Source organism: Montipora capricornis, chromosome 11 (genome assembly GCF_036669925.1).
Source record: "Montipora capricornis isolate CH-2021 chromosome 11, ASM3666992v2, whole genome shotgun sequence".
Lineage (NCBI taxonomy): Eukaryota > Metazoa > Cnidaria > Anthozoa > Scleractinia > Acroporidae > Montipora > Montipora capricornis.
In genome coordinates this window covers 34,873,714-34,892,397 of record NC_090893.1, presented here as the reverse complement: position 1 = coordinate 34,892,397, position 18,684 = coordinate 34,873,714, and the positions used below count along the sequence as shown (strand labels likewise).

At 38.9% G+C, this 18,684-nt stretch overlaps 2 protein-coding genes across 5 annotated transcripts in view; one reads left to right on the top strand and one right to left on the bottom strand.

Annotated features, from left to right (window-relative positions):
- Window positions 1–374: 374 nt before the first annotated feature.
- Window positions 375–18,684, top strand: part of LOC138024866 (tauropine dehydrogenase-like) — a 21,683-nt gene continuing 3,373 nt past the window's right edge. For 2 of the 3 annotated variants that reach the window (XM_068872051.1, XM_068872050.1), the window contains exons 1-4: window positions 375–531; window positions 1,023–1,189; window positions 14,229–14,310; window positions 16,826–17,160. In XM_068872051.1, coding sequence (XP_068728152.1) covers window positions 1,133–1,189; window positions 14,229–14,310; window positions 16,826–17,160 — 474 coding nt within the window. In that variant the 5' untranslated portion in view covers window positions 375–531; window positions 1,023–1,132. The remainder of the gene's footprint in view (window positions 532–1,022; window positions 1,190–14,228; window positions 14,311–16,825; window positions 17,161–18,684) is intronic. The other variant, XM_068872052.1, reaches the window with a different exon arrangement.
- LOC138024574 (ATP-dependent DNA helicase RecQ-like) lies at window positions 5,458–11,628 on the bottom strand. Of its 2 annotated transcripts, XM_068871803.1 has the most exons (3): window positions 11,134–11,628; window positions 9,859–10,823; window positions 5,458–5,590 (listed from the first exon to the last, which is right to left on the bottom strand). In XM_068871803.1, the coding sequence occupies exons 1-3, from the start codon at window positions 11,517–11,519 to the stop codon at window positions 5,475–5,477; spliced, it is 1,467 nt and encodes a 488-aa protein (XP_068727904.1). In that variant the 5' UTR covers window positions 11,520–11,628; the 3' UTR covers window positions 5,458–5,474. The 2 variants fall into 2 exon arrangements, with proteins under 2 accessions (XP_068727904.1, XP_068727903.1); XM_068871802.1 differs by lacking the exon at window positions 5,458–5,590 and having other exon boundaries at window positions 9,580–10,823.

The following is an 18,684-nucleotide window of genomic DNA, read 5'->3' as shown; positions in this document are numbered from 1 at the left end:
TTCAATACCACCCAATTCAGTGCCATCTGTTTTTGTGTAACAGGTACCACAAGCAACTCAGTGTACGCTTCATGGAGCGTATAGTATTTCAGGGCTCGAAATAATCTCCGGAGAGTCTCCGGACACGATGACCGGCCAAATTCATTTTAGCTCGGTCACGTACCGTTTCTGGCCTGTCAAATTATATAAAGTAAATAACTCTTGAAACAGGGGCCATGAACCAAAACTGGCGTTATATATTTCCAAAAAAGTTGTTGCTTAGAGCTTATAGCACTTTAAAGCACTCATTGTCAACGACGGATCTTGTTGCATTTCACCCAGGATTTCAGATCAAAGTTCCGCAAATAACAATAGATGGTTTTCACGTGACGTCATCGCCGCCATGCTGGTGGACGAAAACAAAAGATCTCTCGTTAGCGTCTTTTGTTCGTCCACCAGAAGTCGTACGTTTCTCTATTGTTATTGGTGTCTCTAGAGGTTGGTTGAAAACGTCCTATACACAGGTTGTTTACCATCTACAAGCAGAAACCGGTATGTACTAGGTTTGTTCAAATGGTAAGCAAAAACTCCCGAATGGGAAATTTAGTTGGAATCGGCGTGTACCATTTACAAAATCCGTTCAAGGTTACCGAGAGAGTCTGGAGGGAGGCAAAATCATGGGGGAATGCAAATGGTAAACACGTTTTCCGTTTGGAAATTCCGTTTGGGAATTTTGGACTACCTTTCAAGAAATCCCGTTTTCTCCGGAAATTTTCCGTTTGGGAAGACCAAAATAGGCTTACCATTTACATTCCAACCGAAATTTCCGGATTTTTGTGGTAAATGGTAGACAACCACAGTGACTTACTACAACTGAAACAACTGAACAGCATGGAAATTTTAATTTATTTCATTTTCAAAACGATCAAATGTGACCGGCAAGACGAAAGGTTGACCGGCCAACTCCCAAGTCAGTTCGGACATTGTCCGTTGACCGGCCGTTATTTCGAGCCCTGGTATTTACTAAATATATGTCATTGCAGAAAGAGGGTCCAGCCGTCCTTACGTATCAGCGGTGTTGTCTAATACAGACTGCGCTTTGATATAAACACTTGAGTGCAAGGTTCTTTTGTGTTCAACTTGTCCAACTAAGATGGAAGACAAGAGTAAAGACGAAACGTGTAACCAAAGCAAGACATCATCTGAAAAAGTAAGGGACATATTTCCTGTTCGACCTAAACCTATAACTTTTATAGGACTCTCAAGGCCCTTTATCGCGTTTTTTAGTGAGAGATGATTTCAGTTTTTTTTGATGACGTTCCGAATAAATTCAAATTTATCGACTGGTACAGTATGTTGCCCAGTATCCGACCACTTCAGTTTAAAACTACTATAATTTTCCTTCCTTAACCGAAAGAGCTAAGTCGTATACTGGTACCGATCGGATACTAGGCAACATACTGTACACGAGTCACAGCGATTTTTTGTCGCTAGCCTTGCTTCACGTTTTTGTTATGATGAAGAGGAACAGAATCATTTTAATGAACGAGGACTGAACAGCTTCAGAATTCAAAGCCATACAGGGCCAGCACATGCCAATTATCAGAAAATTTTCAGAACGATAAAACAATAGCAGGTTTTGTTATTTAATGATATGGAATGAGTTTTCTTGTGTTCTACCCGTCGCGTGGGTGTTTACCCACCCAAATATTATGAGCGCCTTTATAATTTATTCGCAAGGAAAACCATCCATTAGAAGTAAAATAAAATGTAAAACAAACGTTTAGAAGACCGCAATAGAAAATAACATTGAAATACGAATCGAATGATAATACAGTGACATGCATTTACAAGATCTATATGGCTGTCTGGTCCCTCAGGGAACTAATTACAATAGACCTGATGGACAAGAACAGACAAATAGTTGCAGTACGTTTGATATGTTAAAAATAGCAATGTATCATAGGTTTTGCATTTGAAAGCCAACACGGTGTTTTGTGTCATGGCTGTCGTTGGTTTGGTATTATTTGTTTGGAATTTTTCTACTGTAGGGTGGTATTATTTGGACTTTTCCATTGAAAGGCTTAAAAAATCGTGACTATCCGAAAGAACGATAAAGAAACGAAATCATCTTCCATGCACGTGCTTTGCGATGATGCGCACATGCTTGGAGATGATGTCATTTATGTTTCTCCGTGCTGTAATCTGTGGTGGGCATAATTTGGAGTCTCTGAAGATCGTTGCATGGGTTGTCCCAAAAAATCTTCATTCGGTCTGCATTTGAACTGCGTTCTGTCAACGCAAAAAGCGATGGAATTGCAAAGAAAGATTTACAAAGAAACGGCCACGTAAATAAATGAGAAAAATTCAAATTCAAGCTTAACATTATTTTGTTCCCTACAAAAGTTCCAGACAGCACTACAATATCGAAAAGAACTGAAAACAAGACGCCTATTAGGGCTTATCCGTGGGATGCACAAATAGTCAACACAAATTGTCCAGTTACAGGGAACTACAACCACGGGTAAACTTCGGAAAATGTGGCGAGATTACCAGAAAGATAAATACAAAAAGAGGTTATTTCTTATTATTAATGCTACTAAATTTGCCACTAAAAACAACTAGGACCTATTAGGGGTTATCAGGAATACGGGATATTTAGATAAAAAACTTATGGGGATATGGGATATTTGGGTCTTCTCTTCTTTTCATGAAGAACAATCAAAAGCGTCTAAGCGTCTCTAATTGGGGCATTCATGTTAGCATTAGGAGTGAGCATGCGCGGTAAGGTTCAAAGGGCAAATTTTTAGGTTGTTATTTTGACAACTCATCCGGAAAGATTCTGCTATACCAAGACTTTACAACTCGGTATCAGTGATCACGATATGGTTGTTACAATTCGAAAATGGAAGCTACCTAAACCTCCACCAAAGCTCATTACTTTTCGCTCAATGAAACGGTTCAACGCTGACATTTTTCTCCAGGATTTACACAGTGTCCCCTGGGACTCTGCGTTTGTTTACGATGATATCAACGACATCTGGGCGCACTGGTATAAATTATCCACTGAAGTGATTGATCGTCATGCACCGCTTAAGAAGAAACTGGTACGCGGTAACACTGTGTCATGGATGACACCAAAAATTATTCAGGCTATAAACACAAGAAATCGTCTGCATAGAAATTAAGGTTTAAGAACAAAACGTCTGAAAATTGGGAGGCCTACAGGAAACAACGTAACTTTGTCACATCTTTCAAACGTTCCGCCCTTAAATCATACTGCATTAATGTATCCACAAACTCCGTACCCTGCGAGCAGAGGCCCTTCGATCTTCCTAGATAAGTCGGGAAGAGGAAGGGACCTCTGCCAGCCGCCTCGACTTTCCCTGTTGAGCATGCGCTAAATTAAATGTAACCGAGCCTTGCTCGGCCTCGCTTCCATGAACAATTCAATATTAATTTTTGACACAGCTGCTTTTCCGCGAGGTTCTTGCACGGTAATCGCGGCAAATAATATAGTAGAACAGTTCGTTCAAAAAAAAGGTTTAGTGATCGAGTTAAATCCAGGCGATTCCAGCATGGAATCGTCAGGAATTCCTGGTTCTCCGAAGACGCCCGTGAAAAAGGTTACGTCCAAAACCCGTGTTGCAAGAAAAGATGTGGCGTGCTTGATATGCGGGATGTCGCTAGTTGGGGAACGATGCACGTTTAACGTGGAAAATCAACCTGGTCTTCGTGCTAAGTTACAGAGCATCTTGGAAGAAAGTATCGACGTTACTGTTCAGTCAAGTCGTGTCTGTAGACCCTGTGGACGCCAAACGGAATCGTTAGAGAAAAGGTACAATGTGGTGATGCAACAAATCAGGGAGTTTCGCGCGAAATATTCTTCGTGTTGTCGCAAGATGGTAAGCGTAAAGCGACTCACAAAGTCAAGCCCCTCGCCCAAAGCACACAAAAAAATTCGCTCAGGCCGATTATCGCTTTTTTCGTCAAATTGTAATGAACAGGAGGAAGACTTCTCGAATTTCTTTCAACCATTACCGGAAAGTGTGGAAAGCTGTAACTCCTCTCAGCCGATGGAAGTGGTGGATCCGATAAAGCCGCTGGAGCAATTGTCTGCTAAAGAAGACGCTATCAAAAGTACATCCGATAAAGTACCAGTGCAGGTTAGGAAATTTTTTTCGAAACAATTTTGTTTCCCCTTTGAAAGTTAGAATTCCAGAGATTTTATGGTTTTGACCTTTCATCCGAAGGCCCTCCATTTGTAAACAATAGTTGGCATGCTAACTCGCTTGAATTGTGGTTATAGCGCCAAAGTTTGTTTGTTTCTCGGACTTTCAAATCATTTTATGATAGTTTATGATAGTTTGAAAGGGGATTTTGTTTTCTTATATTAGTTTATTGCATTGCTAGTATTGTAATTTTTTTTTCTTGGTATCAGTTATGTGAATATTAATTGAATAATTACATTAATCTTTTATTTACTTCTCTATTTATTTCTACTTTTTAGGTTGTTCTTTCCTATCCTTCTGGGCAGCAAAAGAAAAATGTGGAGGGTGAAGTTGCGAATGTTGTCAAATATTTATCTCTGGGCCTATTTGGTACTGCATGCAAAGCAATGACGCACGCCCCAGAGCTGTCTAGAAGTATCAAGGAGCTTCTGATAAAAGAAATGGACAATGAGCTTGAAGAACTGTGCAAAAAGCGTAAGAATAGTATTTTGCGTCAAACAAAAGCTGAGGGTCTTGTAGCTTTTTGCATGGAAACCTTGGTTCACGAAATTGAGAAAGAAATTCCCCTCCTCAACCAACTTCTTGAAAGCTTATGCTGCTCAAAAATCAGTAAAAGAGCTTCACGGACCTCCACAGTTGATCAAAATGTCAAGGCAACCATTGCAGCTACCATTCTCCGTGAAAGATGTCCTGAGATGTCAGCTCTTGCATATAGGACAGGCTTGGTACTCCGCCATACTGGTACAGGAGGCTTGGTATGTTTAGGAGTTGTTGCAATAGTGTTGTTTGATAGGCCCTTTGCATGATATGGTTTCGTAATCATGAGTTAAGACTCTTTGCACTATTTTTTTTACCATAATGCATATTGCACAAGTAATGCCAAATGTGATCACCTAGTTTAAATAAATAAAAAAGGGAACCAAAGTGAAAATCTAATAACATCATCACAAGAGTTTCCTAATTCATGCTCATTAAAGGGCCCCTAGCAGAGTAAAGCAACAAATACTGTTAATAATATCTAATGTGCTTACTGTTTATGTACTTTCCATTGATGATATACTTAAAAATATAGTTAGATGTAGTGATGGCACTTATTGATAATATTAATTCATACCAAAGAATCACAAGAATTGATAGATGAATGTAAATGTTTCTCTAATTTGGGGGGATACGCATAAAAATCTGAACGTTTACATTTTAAAGAGTTTATTGATAAGATGATATAGTTTATGATGATGATAATAATGCTGATCATGATTATTTTTATTCCTTCTTGTCTTCAGGGACTTGAAATGCTTTGCAAAATGGGCCTTTCCTGTCATCCGACAACAGTTTCTTCCAAATTAAAGGAACTCGGGAAGGACCACGACAGACAGCTTCTGGAATGGAAAGAAAGAGACGAATTTCATTATGAAGTTCAGAGATGCAATGATATGCTGACAAAGGAATTAAGAGAAGTTGCATATTTGCCAAAACCTCCATCCATGGCTGACTTTCAGGCTTACACTGAAAGGCTAAAGAATGACCAACCCTCAGCAACCCCTACCACTTGTACTTCTTCGTCTTCATCACTGATGACATTAGATACCACGTGCCTTAATCTTGCATGCAATGCAGACACCAATACAGTTGTTGAAAACATCTGCTCCAAGGTTTTAAAAAGTGGTATCAGTAAGGATGGCCTTGTAGCATCTGTGAATAGTGAGCAAAATAGTTCCATACCAACTGTGAATGCTGGCTATCAGATTGTTGGAGACAATTGTGATCTTCATGTTAATGTACGCCACATGACCACAGACAATAAGAACAAGTCTTTCCATTGGTTTAATTCTGTGGCATTTCAGGATCAAGTCAGTGGAAATCACCTTCCTGACAAGCATGAAGTTACTCTCGAGGAGGTCCCGGTCAGTTCGTTTTTTCCAAGCAACGATGACACACAAGAACTAAAAAGGGACTTCATGGTATTGTGGTCACGAGTTATTGTGAAGTACATGCCATCCTTTGCCTTTTTGAAGAAAAGTATCATTTATCACATACCACATCAATACAGTGAAGTTATGAAGTTACCAGTTCCAGAGGTGAGTTTGTAGATGAAACAATATAATAAAATAAACATATTATGTTTATTTTATTGTGTACAATAAATTGCAGCAGTGCATGATTTGAACACACTTTGAAAGTCTGCTAAGTACTTGAAATCATATGCTCCCTGTCATGTCTGACTATAACACCAGAGGAAAAGTTTGATTGTTGCTGAAAAACTAAAACAAGACATAGGGCTCTGCTTCTGTGAGAGGCCCACTTACTGTAAGTTTCTAATTGGCCATTATGTTGGCTTGATTTTGTACCCAGTTTTATTACTTTGAAACTGAAAAATCCCGCAAAAATAAAAAACAAAGTTTAATTTTTTGGAACTTATCAGAGTCTTATTACTCTAAGCCCCCTTGACTTCTTGCATTATTTCCCTCCCTTGAGTGTACTTTGTTATTAGTCTTACTCTCAGCAGATGTGAAATTAGCAGATAAATTTGAATATAACTAACAAGTTGATAAAATTTTAGGCTTGTTGGTATTTTTGTTTCCCTTGAATTTACATGCCTGACTACTTGCTCAAGCCCACTTCATTGAATTGTTTTATTTATAAAAAAGGATTACAACATATATCTTCTTCATCATGTCAACTTCTTTGATGTTCACTACCTACAAGAAAAAAGTCAATAATTTCTTCCTTTTAATTGTGATTTACTTGGTTTATGTATTCTTGTATTTGTAGATTCCTCTTGGTGTACTCCCTAAAAATGAAAATGTCAATGAGGACATGGTGGATATCCTTGAACATCTGCAGAATACATATGTTCCAATGACAACAAAGGTCAACAAAAATGGTGAAGCAGAGAAAGTTCCCCTCAGCACAGTATTTTTTGGTGGTGACCAGCTGACGGAAGAGAGAGCAAGAAATGTGCAGCTTGCTAGGAGTGATGGTGCAGACACATTGGAAAGACTGCAGGGCGTGTGGCCCAAGAATGAAGACTGGCATGCAATTAGGATTGCATGTAAGGTAAGTGTTATTTACACATCATAAGAAAATAATAAATTGAAGCTTACATAAAGTGTAAATGATTGACAATTTGATCGATGTATCAAAACCAACTGTGCAATTACACACATTTTAGGCAACCTACTGTTGAACAGCTGTCTTTTACATATGTCGAGGAACAATTTGCCATCTGTCCTCTTAAATTAAGCGTTAACAAACAACTGAAACTGATGTTTTAGGTGTTTGGAAAACATGAAAATCAGTGCATTTAGTGTAAATTAAAAACTAGGTAAAGCAAAATGTTTTAATCCCTCAACCTTTCCTCACTCTCAGGTTGTCATGGACATGCTTCGGAAGGGAAACTCTCTGGTGGACTGGGGTACTTTTGCATCAAATGCTATTATAACTGGCAATAGCAATGCTCTTGGAGATGTACTGGGTGAGAACTATGACAAAATCAGAGAGTTTTTCCAGACAGAAACAGATGCATTTATTTGCTCAGCAACCATGACATACTTTGGCATGGATGATGTTTCAGAGGAGCCTAAAGAGCACTGCTTGCCTGAAGGTCTCAAGGAAGCTGGTGTGACTGAAAAACGACAATGGTTTCATCAACAATTATACTCTATGCTTGATGCATACATCATGGACAGTGTTGAAAGCCTAAAGGACCACGGTCAGGAGGAAGAAGAGGTAGTAAGATGCCGTGACCCTGCATGCAACCGTACGTTCAAGTATAGAAAGTGCCGTACTCGTCATGAGCAGAACACACACAGCCTGTTTGTGGAAGAAGAAACAACAGAGAAAGCCAAGACCAAAAAGCCTGAGGATGGAATTTTTAACTATGGTTGCCTTCATATAAGCCTTGGTCTTTTAATACGTGATGCTGAAGATGCTGTCAAGGAGGGGGATGGAGACAGACTAATTAGAGTCTGGAAATTCCTCACCTTTCTTTACCGCCTAAATGGGGCAAACAAGTATGCCTTAGCTGGTCTCCGTGTGCAGGCCTCAATATCAGGTCTGCTCACTCCTAGAGATGCCCACAGATTTAAATGGAACAGATTTGCAGGCCTTCAAGAAGGACCTGGCACAAGAATATCAAGGGACTTGCGCTTGGAGCAACACAACAAGATTGCTAAAGAAGAAATCAGGGCACTGGGTGTCCAAAACATCAATGATAAAATTGTTGAAGAAATTACCAAGTCAGAGGGATCAAGGGAGAAAATCATAATTGGAACATGTTGTGACCTTGCTATTGAAAAGGGAAAAGGTCATCATTCTAACAAGAATAAGAGCAGGGTTTTCTCAAACATTTTAGAGCAAGTTCATCACAAGAGTAAAACATTCAAGCATACTGTTGGCCGGGAATACAAAGCTTTCCCAAAGTTGCAGAGAAACATTTTTTGTGCCCTTGACAAAAAGTCCACACATCAATGGATCAACAGACATAAACGCCAATGGCACAGGCACAACCGATATCTGTATAGACAAGTATAACCTGTTGATCAATGATATGTTCCTTGATTGTCAGAGCTGTTTTTTGCTGCTAACCTAGGGTAAACATTTTCTGCTGTTTGAGTATCTAGAAATCAAATTACACTCTCAGATCTTAATCCAGGACTTGGTTGTTCCAGGCATGATTAAGATTAAGATAACCCAGGGGTAGTGCACAATTTGAATGTACATTCAAAAGCTTCTCAGCATAAGTGTAATGCTTTCTGTGCACAGTTTGAAGATTGTATGCTCTACAAAAATAGTGAACATTAGTGAACCCTAGAAAATAGACCGAGATAAAAATTTCACCCCAAGTTAGTGCTGAACAGCCTTTGAACAACTGTCCACAGTTGTCTAATCCTAAATTAATGCAGGCTCAAAACAAGTCAGCTATGACCTTAAACTTTTCAGCCCAACCAGAGGCTTCAGCTCCCTTTTTTTTCTTTCATCAACAATATGAGAACAACTAATGGAATAAGGGTCAGGAGATGGGGATTTGTCTTAGAAGTACCCACATTACCCCAGCAGGGTACTTTCAAAGAAACCAGAAATACAAGATTACCTGGTTGTTTGGTTCCTTGATTTCTAGTTTCATACCCAGCAACATGAAATCTCAATTTGAGTCTTACAAAAAAAGGGATCATCTGTTTAGCTGAGTTATCAGCATCAAATTGGAACTATAACAAACGTGGACTTAATGTGGAAATAAGGTATGTCGATATCAGGGCCAAAAAAAGTAATTTGAAAAAATTTGCTGTCAGTTTTAGTTTGTGTATATCTGAGGCACAGATGTGTCTAGGACTAAACATGGTTACGTTATTTGCCTTGTTTTATTAAAATAATATAAATGTAAATGTAAATCAGTCACTGTGATAGGTATCACTATCGGTAAATCCAGATGCTTGTTCATCAACATCAAGGAAAGACATGTCATCTATAACACTTTGGTCCATACTAGAAAGAAACTCGGCCTTGTCAATGTCATTGAATATTTCATCAAAGATAATCAAAATTTCATTTGCCACTTCTTCACTGAAAATAGGAAAGTTGTCCATGATAAAAGATACTGAAAATACATATTCGCACTTACTTACAATAGCCTCTAAAACCTGCTCACCAAGTTCAAAAACAAGTCCAGCACTACCCAGCACAGAGGTAGGTGATTCTGTATTAATTTTTATGTCTTTAAGCATTTCATAGAGAAATTCTCTGTCCTCTTCCTGGACCTGCCGAACCACAGTTGCCATTTGAACCGTCTCATTTGGTGGTGTCACATCAGATGGCTTTTCAAGAGCGTTGCACACGCAGCATTTGCAGGCCGCTAGGCAAACATCACAACAGTCATGCTTGACATTTGGCTTGTTAGGTTTCTCCTTAAAATAGTTCATCAGAAGATCCCTCCTGCACTGTTTGTCTGTGTTTTTTAAGTAATTTCTCATGTGCTCATCACAATGAGCAAGATGGAATGGCCGGTAATACAGTATTGCCTTGCAAGGCTGTCCATCTCTACCACCACGACCAACTTCTTGCACATAACTTTCCAAATCAGATGCAGCACCATAATGAATGATCTGTCGGATATTGGGAATATTCACACCCATCCCAAGAGCACTTGTTGCGATAACAATGCGGCAGTCACCATCCTCTTCCAAGAGAGATGAGAGTACTTTTTGCTTAATTTGCTCTGGCGTCTTACTATGATACATGGAGACAACTGGTGCTTCAGAATGGGTAGCTATTTCGTCAAACAATGAGTAGATCTCTCCACAGTCCTTTAATGATCTACAGTAAATAATTGTTTTCGGAATTTTTGCGATGCAGGAAGAAAACAAATCCAAAATCCACTCAAAAGTTTCATCCAATTCTTCTGCCTTTTCAACATGGTAAGAGATATTTTTCTTGTCTGGTGATTGCCTTATTACCTTGGGGTTTCTCATGTTGAGCAGTTTTATAATCTTGCTTCTTATTTTTTGGCTAGCTGTGGCAGTCATGCACAGAAATGGTGCCTTAGTAAAGACTCTGAGGTGACCTATACTGCCATAAGATTCCCTGAAGGGTTGCTCTCTCTTGTTGCCAGTTCCCCTAAAATTAGAAAGGTTGTTATGAGGATATTCTGACAACAGATATACTTAAAGTCTAGTTTGTAAATAACAATCAGGTGAATAATCAACGCTATCTGATTGTGCAAAGCCACCTTTTATTCACATATCTGTTCAGGCTTTATGGTAACAGAAAGAAAACGTAATAATATCAATACGTTAGAGATCGACCGTGCAGATGTCAATTCTAAGAGAGAAGACCCCACTCGAGAAACACGTGCACGAGAGAGAATCATAACAAGTTAGTATGGAGCGAATAGGAAAAAAAAAACTTTCAAAATTTAAAATCTTACCAATGCACGATACAGTGAGATTCGTCGATAACAATTCCAACGAGTCTAGCGCTGTACTGCTGAAGTAGCGATCTGGCTTCTTGATCGTCAAATATCTCGGGGCTTGCATACAAAATTTCAAAGTCGCAGGAGTCCTTCAGCTTTTCGAGGCTTTCCGAGTCCACTTTGCACGCTTTCAAGCCCAGTTTTCCACAGGATCCTATTTGATCCTCGATGAGAGAATTTAGCGGAGAGACAACAACAACTAACGGGTCGCTCTGGAACTGTTTCAATCCAATGCTAGAAAGTTCTTTGACAACAACGGGACAGAGTTGGTAAATTAGCGATTTGCCATGGCCGGTTGGCAAACAGACAAAAGAATCTTTACCACACACTAAATTAAACATGGCCTTCGACTGGTGTTGTGAGAGATAGCATATTCCACTTGTATTCACTCTTCCCAATGCATTTTTCACTGCTTTCTCAAATACATCTTTCGAAAGAGAAATGCTTGAAACCTCCGCCATTGTTTTGAATCTCACGAGTGTATGAGGTGTACTGTGGGCGTGCATTTAGTCAGCAATTTCTAGGAAGGCACATGCGCACTGTGCCAAAACGGATAAAACTGGTTTCAAACCGGACTGACTCATCCGTTTCGGTGGATGAGCGGCAAATCAAAGAAAGTCGAGGCGGCTGGCAGAGGTCCCTTCCTCTTCCCGACTTATCTAGGAAGATCGAAGGGCCTCTGCTCGCAGGGTACAAACTCCGAGCACCCTGGGGAATTTTGGAAGAAATTTCATTGTTTACTTCCAAGTAAAGACAGAGGTAACGGCCATATTCAACTGATTGAAGATGGGCGCCTCATTACTGATAGTATTGATTTCGCCAATCTTCTCAACGATTATTTCATTCATGCAGTGCCTAGGCCTACCCACATGTCCAACTTTCAGCCAGAAGAGTTTAAGACTCATTCCAGTGTTATACGAATTGAACAGAAATTTAAAGGACAAATGAGCTTTTCATTCACTCCTGTTCGGGATTCTTACATCAGAAGGATACTTTCTAGTATCAAAATTAATAAATCCACCGGTGCTAACGGAATCTCTCCACGTCTGCTGAAACTTGCTGAGCTAGGAATTTTCAGTTCTCCCACAAAATTTATCAATCGGTGCATCATTACTAGCTCCTGGCCTACATATTGGAAAATTCCATTGTCTCTCCGATCTACAGAAAAGACAGCGAGACTTCTAAAATCTAATTACCGTCCTGTATCTGTGTTATCGGCTGTTTCAAAAATAGTCGAAAGAGTTAACTTTGATCAGCTATACGAGTTTTCTCTTGACTTTCTCAGTGGGAATTTGTCTGGTTTCCTGAAAGGACATTCATGTACAACAGCCCTTCTCAAGACATGCGAAGGTATTAGAGAAAATTCAGACTCTAGCGAATACTCTGCAGCAATTACTATAGACCTCTCCAAAGCATTTGACTCTATTAACCATAATTTGCTTCTTGCAAAGCTGTCAGCGTATGGTGTAACTGAAGACGCCCTACAACTTTTATGTTCTTACTTGACTGATCGAAAGCCACATGTCAAGATAGATGGTAATTTGTCAGATTGGCAAATTATGAAGAGTGGAGTTCCTCAAGGTTCAATCTTGGGTCCCCTTCTCTTCAATATATGTATGTATATGAACGATGCGAACTTTTCAGATATTTCGTCCTCCTTAAGATTTTATGCCGATGACACTACGGGGTACTCTTTAAGCCTTTGTCCATCCACCTTGCAAATAAACCTACAAAACAACCTTGGTCTACTCGTCTCCTGGTTTCGTAAGAACTTCCTGGCGATCAATCATAGTAAATCTCAATCCATCGTCTTTAACAGAGCAACTCTACCAACGGCCTTTGTTATTGACAGCAATGAACTGGATTACGTTTCACAGATCAAGCTCCTCGGAAGTAATCATCGCCAATTCACTCTCTTTTAGAGCACATATTAAAGAAATCTGCCGGAAAGTGAACACAAGTTTCAATTCTTCGTCGCATTCGTAAATTTATACCCTTAGATGTTATGATTAAATTGTACAAAGTATTTATTTTGCCTCACTTTGAATATGTATCACCACTGTTCATAGGTCTAAGTAAAGGTCTGTCTGCAAAACTAGAGTCAACCAAAGCAGTCGCTCTGAGGACTTTTCTTAATCACTCTGAATCGACTGCTTATGAAGAGTTACTTAACATCGCACATATTAAAAGCCTGGAACACCGACGCATAGAACAAGCACTGATACTCGCATACAAAAGTATTTATGACCAGGCACCGAACTGCATTCGGGAAATGTTTATCCTGCGTAGCAACGGTTACAAACTACGGGGCCATCTTAAGGTTGTTATTCCAAGACCAACCTCATCTTATATGCAATATTCTTTCACGTACCAGGCTAGTAAACAATGGAACAATCTACCAGACAAAATAAGGATGTCGGAATCCCTTTCTACATTTCGGAAGAACTTACAAAACATACAGTTGTCTTCATCGTATGACTGCAATTGTATGATTTGTAAATAGACAGTCTAATTACCAATATTTTCTTTTATTAAATTATTAATTATTGTAATAGGTTATTATTCATTTCAGTTGATTTAATTTTTATTTCTTATTTCTCACTCATTACTTGTACATGTAAGATTATTTAAATTATCACATTGTAATTTTTATGACACATTTGCATTTAAACGAGCTATCGCTCATATGCCATATGTGCATGGTTAAATAAAATTACTTACCTACTTAGGTATAAGAACCCTACAGCGCATGCTCTTCTACACAGAGTTTCCCAGAGCCTTGGGTCGACCCAAGGTCTGGTGACGAGAATGGAGTCTTTCATGATGCAGGACAATGCCACACCCTAGTCTTGGGGTCAATTCAATAAAACTTTTACCGGTGTAATTTACAAGTGTAGCCATTGTTTTAGAGTCTGAGAACAATAGCTACACTTGTAAATTACAGGTGTAAAAGTTTTGTTGAATTGACCCAAGCAATGAACAATCAGTCACAACAGTAAAGGAATTGCTGATATATGCAGCTAAACCAATGATTTTTTTTTCTTTTACAGGAAGAAGAAGAAATAGAACCAAAAGAGGAAAAAGACGAAGAATATGATGTTAAGCCTGGAGATAACGATCCATCTGCAAATGGTAATAATAATAACGATAATAATAGCAGTCATGGTCGTCACGATCATCCTCATCGATGTTAAGATCGTTACTATTTATTGGTAATGAAACAGGGCATCTGATTTATTCGGCAAATTATGCGATTTTTCTTTGCTTATTTGTAGCTGTTATTATTGGTTCTAGGGTTGAAACCTATCTTCTGCACTGGTAAAAAGTCGTTTTGCACACAGACAAACAATAGGCAGACTGCACTCTGAATTAATTTTTTTATAAATAAATATTTGTTGTTGGTTAAGTCAAACACTAGGGATCATATCTCTGCAGTGGACTATTTATTGAATGTTGAAGAATATTGTAGCCTTAATTAGCTTAGCATACAGTACAAACCCCAACTTTAACTCTTCTGTGGGGATCTTCTATCCTTCTATTATTTTTGTTCTGCACCAATAGACGACTTTCATAAATACCATACCACTCGGGTAGAATTGTAAAAACTTATTTAAGGCAGGCTACAAAGCCCTTCAGGTCCTGTCACGTTACAATTGATTGGAGGCCGTTTTGGTCGCTTTGAGAGTTAAACTTGCATTGAAGTGTGGCGTTTTAAAGCTTTAAGAAACAAACTATTACAAAGTCTCAGCTTTTTTATTGTCTCCTATTATGCTCTCAGTGCGAATTATGCGGCGTCGTGCGGAAATTAGTAAATTATGCCATAGGAAGTCTTGTCAAATGCCACAAAATATTTAAATGCTCTCTATTCTGATTTCCACAGCTATATATGCAGGAGAATTATTTTACTCGCAATTTCTGGGATAGGCTATGTTTTTGAAAATTTATTTATAATAATCATTATGACCATCATGCTCAGCATAGTTATTTACGTGCACCTAAACTCAAACCTTTTCACGCTACTCAGGTAGATGTCTCCATGTGTGCTGTGGTGAAAGTACTCACCTTTTTATCATTATGGCCTGTGTTCGAATGCGGCCTTGATGCTGTGCGTGGTCTGACATCAATTGAGCACTATGATCTTCTTTGATCTTTCTTTTGATATGATTTGTTCTTTGATTTGTAGTCTTTTTAATGAGAAAAGCAACTCTGCCCAGCTTGATTCACTGAGACTGCAATAAAATGGTTAATATAACCTTTTTTAACGCGAAACTTGGCTTAATGTGCTTTCATTTTGACCTAAGATCGAGGTTAGAGAGGCAAAGGTTCCTTCATGGTTTGACGTCACAAACTGCTTTCCGTTGTAAAAACATTTGGTAAACTTGAACGTAATGATTATGTCAGATCGAGAATAAACCCATATCCATACCCATACCTCTCAACTTTGTTGAGGACCAGAACGACAGCTGGTTTTGCTAACTTTAGGTAACTTTACTTCTAATAATGCGTGAAACATCGAGATATGAACAGCGAGATGTTTGTTGTAGGGGCAAAGAAGAAATAGATGAGCCGGGTTAGGCACACTTAAGTGTAAAAGACATGCGCAAAGGCATATGGTTGCGAGATACTCTTTGTTGTTTACTAAACATACCATGGTTTTCTCGTGCACTTGCACCAAAGGTAACTAAAATTACTTCGGATACAATACTTTACATGTTTAAGGTGACCGCGCGCTTTTTTCTAAGGCAATGCAGCGCGCGTGCAAGGATTGCAAAAACATAAACATGACTTCAACAAAGCAATCATTTTAGTTGCTCAATGCTCTCTGTACTATTTTTCCGCATAATTGAACAAAGTGTTTTGATGGTTTTAGTCTTTTATGAGGAATGTATGTTAGAAAAGGTAGCGATGCAAAGAACTCTGCAATTCGCAGATTTTTCTTTGTTGTCGAAAGAACGCAGTTATATGCAGCGCATGCGTAGTAAGTTAAAAAAATGCGATTGAATGCGGAATAGCTTTCTCGGAAATACGCCTATTTCTCGAGAACCATTCGTTAGAATTTAACGAAATTTGGCGCGAAAATAGTTTAGGAATAAGTAACTGGCGTATTGAAAAGAAATTGAACTTTAACAGAGGAAATTCTATATATTCCAGTGAACCTTCCACAAGGGAGAATTAAGATCTCTCTGTCAAATTATTATGTTAAAATAGTGTCAACTTGTGACCATCATTACAAGCTTGTTGCATGCAAATTATAAAGAACATATAACGACCAGATTTTCTGCAAATAAACAAAACCGATTTTAAAAGGCTGTTTATATTTATTCATGTTGCCATGGCAACTTCCCATACGTCAGCTTAACTGTCAAAAAACTCAAATTCGTGTTATTAACTTGCTTGTGTCATTTTTGGCGACCAAAATATCAAAGGTTTTAGAGAAAAAGGTAAATGAAACATAGGTATCAAAAACTGTTTTCAGCCATCAACAACTGTTTTTATTCGAGGATACAGTAGATTTGCACTGTTTTCGCATTCAAAACATAGATGTCGAATTTCCGTAAGACTTAGAATGGCGCTGACGCGCGGAAAGACCTGTGGTTGAGATTCCTTAACACCCAGTTACTCAGCTTTGTTTTGTGTTTTCAACCAGGAGGAGGAGAAGGAAAAGGGTCTTTTGCAAAGACGCTGGCAATTACCGGACTTGCAGGCGTTGGAGCTGCTGCTGTAGGCGTAATAGCTGCTCCGGTTATAGCAACAGCTGCCTTGGGTGCTTTTGGGTTCGGAGCATCAGGCGTTGCTGCTGGATCGGCGGCAGCGGCTGTGCAGTCTTCGTTCTTCGGTGGATATGTCGCTTCTGGGAGTCTATTTGCTCTGTGCCAGAGTGCAGGGGCCACTGGTGTCATAAGTACTGCAACAACTGGTCTCATTGGTGGAACAACTGGACTCGCGGGTGCGGGAACAACTTGGGGCATTTCCAAGTTCTTTGTACGTTTTTGTCATCTGTTTGATACTGTTTCGAACGATGTAAATCTATAATTATTAATTTGTACAATCAAAAACATTTGTTTCCTGCTCCGGAAGCATAATAAAAGTTAAAAAATTTTTACAAACTCGGAGCTAAAAGTTAAAACTTATGAAATATTTCGTCCGTTTCTCAACCGGACTTCATCAGTCAATGATATGAATGTTAAAAGGATGAATTTTAAAGAAGGATGAATTTTAAAAAGCTACAACAGAAGATACCGAAGAACCTCAAAACAAGAAGAAAATCTATGCATCAACGCCATACATCAAAGGAATCTCGGAACGCCTGCAAAGAGCTTTCAAGTCACACGAGGTTACACTTATTCATAAATCCGTCAATTCTCTAAGATCACAATTGGTACGTGTGAAGGACACAACTGTCAATCTCAAGAAATGCGGTACTGTGTACCAGATGCATTGTGAGAAGTGTAACAAGGAGTACGTTGGCGAAACGGCCCGCTCTCTGGAAATCAGAGTGAAAGAACACCAATCAAGAAGTTCATCAGCTATTCACGAGCATTGTCGCCTGGAGGGCCACTCGGTGGACCCAAATAAGACAAAAGTACTATCAACCGAAGTTAACACCTTCAAACGCAGGATAAAAGAAGCTATTCAAATTAAACTTACGAAACCGGCGTTAAACAGAGACAATGGTTACGAATTAGCAGCCATCTATGACACAATTCTAACCCCCAAGAGGCGTTAAAAACCTTTTTTAAAATTCATCCTTTTAACTTTCATATCATTGACTGATGAAGTCCGGTTGAGAAACGGACGAAATATTTCATAACTTTTAACTTTTAGCTCCGAGTTTGTAAAAACTTTTTAACTTTTATTATTAATTTGTAGATTGTCAATTTCCAAACATTAGTATTTGGAAGAATCTCTCGTATTCCTAACAACAGGACTAGTGCAGGTGCGGCAAATATCCTCATAAACTATTTGCGGGCGATGTAGCCTCCCCTTCCCTCTTGCGAATGAAGCAATCCGGTATGTCTTTCACGCATGGATGTAATGATTTTCGTTTTCCGATCTGAGATGCTACACAATCGGTTTTAATCCTGGAAGACAAAACGATTTCTCCTTTTTGAAAAAAGCACTCATTAGCAGTGCACCTAACCCAAAAACATTTTTTCGATAAATTCCCCTTTACCCCTTTTCGAAACACATTACACCTTCTGTTTTTTTCTTCTTTACCAAATGATGACTTTTTCATAAGCTTCAAAACTTAACTAGTTGTTTTATGACCAATAAGCCATTTCCAAGTTCATGTCTGCCTCCTCTTCAAAGCGAGTCTAAGTGCGAAGTTTTTGTTATGAAAATTAGTTTTTATTCATATGTAAAGTAGAACTAATTACCATCACAAAGACTCCGCACATAGACTCGCTTTGAAGACGAGGCAGACATGAACTCGGAAATGGCCTATTCAGAAGGGGCATAAGTCTATTCTCGATTTGACGTCACAAACTACTTTGCACCATTTTT